This window comes from Hydra vulgaris, chromosome 13, assembly GCF_038396675.1.
Source record: "Hydra vulgaris chromosome 13, alternate assembly HydraT2T_AEP".
Classification (NCBI taxonomy): domain Eukaryota; kingdom Metazoa; phylum Cnidaria; class Hydrozoa; order Anthoathecata; family Hydridae; genus Hydra; species Hydra vulgaris.
The window spans coordinates 15,875,975-15,883,252 of record NC_088932.1 but is presented as its reverse complement, the minus strand read 5'-3'; the positions used below and the strand labels follow the sequence as shown (position 1 = coordinate 15,883,252).

General features: G+C 27.2%; 1 protein-coding gene across 1 annotated transcript; it reads right to left on the bottom strand.

Annotated features, from left to right (window-relative positions):
- Positions 1–571: 571 nt before the first annotated feature.
- LOC101234551 (uncharacterized) lies at positions 572–1,786 on the bottom strand. The gene has a single exon (XM_065815738.1). The coding sequence runs from the start codon at positions 1,784–1,786 to the stop codon at positions 572–574; it is 1,215 nt and encodes a 404-aa protein (XP_065671810.1).
- Between the last annotated feature and the right edge of the window lie 5,492 nt (positions 1,787–7,278).

The following is a 7,278-nucleotide window of genomic DNA, read 5'->3' as shown; positions in this document are numbered from 1 at the left end:
GTGGCAAAATATTTTTAAAATTTAGTAAATAAGACCTTTCTATCTCACCGAAAGAGACATACATACATGCATACATACATACATACATACATACATACATACATACATACATACATACATACATACATACATACATACATACATACATACATACATACATACATACATACATACATACATACATACATACATACATACATACATACATACATACATACATACATACATACATACATACATACATACATACATACATACATACATACATACATACATACATACATACATACATACATACATACATACATACATACATACATACATACATGCATGCATGCATACATACATACATACATACATACATACATACATACATACATACATACATACATGTATAGATACAAAAAAGACAAATATATGAAAATTGGATGGAAAGAGTTTTTCATTTTCAAAACCAATTAATGTATATCAAATTTAAATAAATATGTAAATAGAACAGAATAAATTTGTATGTATATTTAATTTTGAATAAAAGTTTCTATATAAATATGTAAAGTTTTTCTTTTAGTTTTTATCTTCGTGATCCAATTAATAAATTTTTCCGAGGCACAAAAAACAAAACTACACTTCTTCTATCTTTATTTCGCAACCATCCATGTATCTGTCGACGGAAATCTGGAAACTTTCCACTATAAATGAAAATGTTCATTACGCATCCGGATATTACTAGAAGCCCAAGCCAACTATTTGCAAGTATAAGTTCATTTTTATGCTCATTAGCTACCGTAACAAAAGTAGTGTGTAAAAGAACTACTACTAAATAAAATACATTGTATGGCAACGACGAAACAAAAAATGCAATGACTGTTAGCGAAAATACATTAATTATTGCTCGATCTCCTGCCTCTTTGATTCTTATTCTTGCAAGTTCTCTTATAGAAGCTCGTTTACGACTTATTGTGGCAACCAACGCATTTATACTGTGATTAGGACAACGTAATTGGTTTTTACCTGATAGAGGTCTGCATATATTTAAATCTTCAATGTTTTCTGTAGTATACGATTCTTGCGCAATTCGTTCTGCACGTTGCAAACTTGGATCAAAATACATTGCATTTCGTCTTTTTTCACAAAACGATGTAGCTCGCGACAACCTAAATTTATTACTTTGACGATTGTTATTTTCGGCAAAAAAATTATTTCTTTTACAACTTACATCTCCGTAAACGTTCCGTCTTCTAACTTGATAAAGTGTATTCATATTAATACTTGGAACATTACTTCTAAGGTCATCCAAGTACTTTGTACGTAGACGCAGCGTCACATTTACACGTACTAAGTAGTAAGTTAAAAATATCATTGGAATCAAACTATCAACTATTAATGTCAAGATTGCGTTTGCATTATACTCGTTTAACGTTGGAATGTCACTGATACATACCTTATCTTTAACATCTCCTCTCCAAACATGCTGCACTTTTAAAAGCATACATGATACCCAAATAAATGACACACCAAGGTGTATAGTAAAAGTTGATAAACGCTGGCGAAACGGATAGCAAATAGCTGTGTAGCGTTCATAACCCATATAACATAATATCCATGCACTAACGTTTGTAGTAAGCGGACCAACATATTGAACACATTTACACATTACAACACCCAATCGCCATTCGCCATTTGTAAAAAGCAAATATAAAAACTGGGTTGGAGTGATTATACCGTAAATAACGTCAGCAACAGCGAGATGTACTATTAACCAACGAAAGTTTGGCGCTTTCCTCATTTTAAAAGAGAAGAAATATATAACAAAAACGTTACCAATCAATCCAAAGACAAAAATAAATGCCAAAAAAATGCTTCTCAAAATCAAATCCCAATACATTATCGTATTTCTAATTTTTTACTATTTGCCTAATAAATCAAAGTATATTAATTCGTTGAAAATACTGTGTTATTTGAATTATTTTTATCAAATACTCCAATTTACAGTATTTATATTATATTTTGTATGTTGTGTTGGCTTTTGTTCGTACTAAAAAAGTCGAAGTCCAAAAATACTAAGTTTGTAATAAGTTTATTGGTGTTAATACTTGGAACTTCTTTGCTCTCAATAAGAACAATATTAACAATAGTAATAGTAATAATAAACAACAATAATAACAATAATAACAATAATAATAATAATAGTACACACACATATTGTTATTATTATACAAATAAGAACACATTTAGATTTATATTATATATCTATTTATAAATCGATAAATTTAATATTATATTACAGAAAAACAATTTTTTTTTCATAAATACAGTTATATATATATATATATATATATATATATATATATATATATATATATATATATATATATATATATATATATATATATATATATATATATATATATAATTAAAAAACATCTAGCTCAAAAAACTTGTGAAACAAAATTTATTTGAAAATATTCTAGTTTTGTTTTTAAAACTTCTTTATAATGTTATCTTGTAATACATATATATTTTAAATACAAAGTTTGAATATACGCAAATCATTCAATTTATAGGATTTATTCAGAAAAAATGTAATGAATTAATAACGTCAAATAGTGGTAGTGATTAATGTAGATCTTTATCAAAATTACTTATAGAAGATTTTAAAAGTTCGTTTATATATTGCTCTAGAAAATCATTGTTTAATAAATTTTGCATTTCCTGTAATAACTTTTAAAACATTTTGTTTGTAATTTTGAAATAAATAAACATTTTTAAAATTTGTGCAATTATCGTTTGTAATGAAAAGAAGGACTTATCACTAAGTTCTTTCATAGAAGTAACAGTTAACGAGATATTTTCACATTAAATTGGCCAATTTCTGCAATGACGTTTTATATCTCGAGCGAAATATGAACTCCAAACCTTTGAATGTTGTATTTAACGTTCTAATCATAACGCCTCAATTGCTTTTGTTTTAAACTGAATTATAATGTACTAAGAAAGCAACCTGTTTGTAGGGCTATATTTTATTTGCGGCAGTGTCGTACAGTAACAATCATTTAGAAAAAGCTCTTTAGATATTCGGTAATTTTGTTGTGAATGAACTAATGGCTTTTTAATTAATAATATAGTATAGAAATCAATAATAAAACGGCTATATATCTAAATGAGTTATAATAACCTTAAATACTTTAAATTGGCAGAGTAATAATGGACTAAATTATAAGTTCATAATTCTAAATTAATTAAAGTTAAATAAACTATTAGTTTAGTTTTTAGATTTTAACTTAATTTAACATTAGTTTTTAACTTTATAACAGTATTTTGTCTTTATTGAGTCTATTTTTAATTCTATTGATTTTATTTTTAACTCTTTCGATGGTATTTTTAATCTTTTGTAAATTTAAATACTTTAATTTTTTATTTATTGTTTTAATCTACGTTTTTAGAAAATTTTTTTTTTGCTTAATGTTTTGTTAGTTGCTAAGAGCAACAGTGTTTTTATTCGCATTATGAATTGACGATTTAATTGTATAACTTTTTTAAGATTTTTACAATTTTCTTAAAATAACTTATGCACGTTTGCATTTACGCTGCACAGTGAAGCGGCTTAAGTCGAAAGTGGAAAAAAAAAATCAAATTGTTAGATAAGCCTGATTTAAATAGATATTCTACATCAAAATAAGAGTTTTGGGACCAAAGAATTTAAAATGGAAATGAGATTTTTTTTACATGCAAAAAACACCCGTATTTTTTGGATGTAAAAAACGCGTATGTACGCGTTAAAACGCGTCTTATAGAAGTCAAACAACTCTAACCACTATTTATACCAAAAAATTTAGGTTTTAGGAACCAAAATATATGATAATTAAATCAACGCACACTCAAACGTGTAATTCTGCGCGTTAAACGTGTTAAAAAAAAAATCAAATATTTATTGAGATGTATATAATTGACTAATTTAGTATAATAGAAATTCTCAAAGATTGTGTTGGCTTTTGTTTTGTTTTTGTATGACATAATATTTATCTACTGATATCGTTATTTAATTTAACTAATAGTGTGGAATCGCTTTCGTATTTTATTTTCTTATTTGGTATTGTTACTTTAGTTAAATCTCGCGTGGTATCGTACTTCTCGCCTGGTATAATCTAAAATTCAAAAAGTCATATTTTCATTTTTTTCCTTCTTATCGAGACTATGCAACGATTCAACACTATACGATTCTTTTTATTATCGGTATCGTGTGGTAATGAACCGGTACTAAAGGTATCGGCATTAGTATGTAAGCGACACAACGCGATTCGAGACTATTCTTGTTGTAAATTTTAAGTTTCATAATATTTACTCTCAGCGTTCAAAAAATGTTAAAACATAAAATTTGTGACCCTCTCGAATTGAGGGGGGTTTAAACTTAAAATGATCATAATTTTTGAACGCTGAGAGATAATACAATGAAGCTTAAAATTTATCGATGAATGTAAATCTAGTTAAGAAAAATGCCGTAATTATTTTATCAACTTATTGCCCCCCTTGTTTGGAGTGTGTGTGCGAGGAGGGGGGAGGGGAAGGGGAAGGGGGAGGGGGAAGGGGATGATGAAGTTGAAGGGCCTTTTCGTTCCAAGCCTTCAATAATTGCAATTTTTTGCAAAACATCATTATTTGACACTATAAGCATACATCTATTTGGAGTTTGCTCCATGTCTGGAAATTAGTTAAATCAAACACCAAAAAATCCTGAATCTGTAGCTGTTACTAAGGACAAAGTAGTTTAACAAATTATTGTTAGAGTTTGAAAATTGATTACAACTAAGGTTTCTTTTTTCATCTTTTTGATTGTAATATATATTTTGCTGTTTATTATAATATGTTACATAAGAGTTTCATGTTAATAATATTAACAAATAAAACGATTTTAAAAAACAAATTGGGGCTCAAAGAAGATACGGGTAGTGCAATACCACCTCAATTTTTTTATAGAGCCCCGTAATGTAAATAAATGTCTTCAAAATGTTATACTGATCTAAGATATTGAATTTCAAATTTAAGTACTCAAAGATTCATAATAAATAAATTTATAACTAAAAAAAAAAGAGTGTATAATTACTTCCTACTAAAAGTAAAATAGAAAAACTTTACTAATTCATCAGAATTAGTAAAGTTTTTCTATTTTTCTTTTAGTATCACCAGTATGCAATACATATACTTTAAAAAGACATCAAATGTATAAAAAAAGTTCAATGAAGAGCTAGCGAACTCGGAAATAACGGAAAATATTTAGACTTTACACATCGGAAAATAGAACAAAAAGAGGTGAATGAATTTATTATTATAAAACTGAAAAAGAGTTCAACACAGTTAAATGGTAAAGTCAAATATAAAAACTGCATTACCTTTTTTTCCCAGTTTCCCCAGTTTTCCCAGTTTCCTGCAGTTAACTTTTTATCCCAGCTAATAGAACCAAGAAAAGAAATTTATAAACTAGTTTAATAATTGACCAAAAATTGTTTAATTTAAAAAATCTTTTCAAACTGAGTTGTTCCAGATTGGAGCAACTCGCCAAACACAACGATAAAAAACATGTACGATAAAAATTGAAATGCTCAACGCTTAGTTTATACATTTTGTTTAACAGTATGTATATTATATTACAGTTTATATAATGCTTTTACATTTACGTTTTACATGGCGTTGTTAAGTTTGTTAACCATATATTTGACCAAAAAGACTTTTCACTAGATGATTAAACGATTAAAGTTGCATTAATGAAGGTTAAAGTTGCATTAATGAAGGTTAAAGTTGCATTAATGAAGGTTAAAGTTGCATTAATGAAGGTTAAAGTTGCATTAATGAAGGTTAAAGTTGCATTAATGAAGGTTAAAGTTGCATTAATGAAGGTTAAAGTTGCATTAATGAAGGTTAAAGTTGCATTAATGAAGGTTAAAGTTGCATTAATGAAGGTTAAAGTTGCATTAATGAAGGTTAAAGTTGCATTAATGAAGGTTAAAGTTGCATTAATGAAGGTTAAAGTTGAAGATTTCTAAAAATCTGTACAAATGTATAGTAAAAGTTCTTAATAAAATTTATCACCAGTGTCAATTTAGGAAAGAAGGAACCTGTTTTTATGTAAACTATCAAAAATAATATCACTCCTTTAATTTGATACGGTGGATACGTTATAAGTGAAACCATTTTCTCATTAAGGCTAGGGTTAGGAACTTTCCGTCAAAAAAACATAAAAAAAAAATTAAAAAAACTAAAATTAAAAAGAAGAAGTTTTTGGACAAAAAAGAAACAAAAAAATAAACAAAATAAAATTAAGTAAATAAATATAACATAATTCTTATAATATTTACTTCTAAGTAATACTATTTGATATATCAATTATGTATATATATGTATATATATATATATATATATATATATATATATATATATATATATATATATATATATATATATATATTACATTATATTATATAACTTTTAATTTATATAAATGATCTTTAGTTTGTATAAATCATTTTGTAATGCATCATAAAACTTGAATTCGGTCGTGTTTGCTGATGGTACAAATATATTTCTTGCTTGCAATTATATTAGAAAACTATATGCTGATATGATTATCGTAATAAAAAAAGTAAACACTTGGTTTAGGGCTAACAAGCTCTCACTTAATCGGAAATAAAAACTATACACTGTTTAGGGGTTGTCCATAAATTACGTCACGCAATTTTTGACCGTTTAAGACTCTTTCCTCCTCGTTATAACATCGTAACTCTTTGGAATTAAGTTCCAAATGAGCCGTCACACCTCGAAACAGCCGTTACCTCCTAACCTTCCCCCACCCTAAAGCGTGACGTACTTTTTATGGACGACCCCTTATTCAAAAAAAAAGATGAAAATTTGAAAAAAAACTTTCACTTAAGGTGCCTTGTCTTATCTTAAATAATAATTAAATTGAAAAGCAAGCCATGAGATTCTTAGGAATTCTAGTATGAACATATATTCTTCTTTCCTCAAATAAAATATATCCAGTCTAAATTCAGGTAAAAATTAGAGTCTCAAATTATCAGGCAACCAAAAAAATTCGTGCGGTTTATCCTAATTGCCTATTTCTAAGAAATGTATTAAGAAAACTGGTTGTGGTGGGGGGATGATTTTGCAAATATATTAAAGCTTGTTTTAAGGAGAACCAATCAGTGTATTTCATAATACACTGATTGGTTCTCCTTAAAACTGGTTTTATTAGTGCGTTTTAAATTTAAAAGTCTTAAGTGGAGT

Coding starts and splice junctions, on each gene's coding strand:
- LOC101234551 (XM_065815738.1), bottom strand. CDS start 1,786: ATGAGGAAAGCGCCAAACTTTCGTTGGTTAATAGTACATCTCGCTGTT.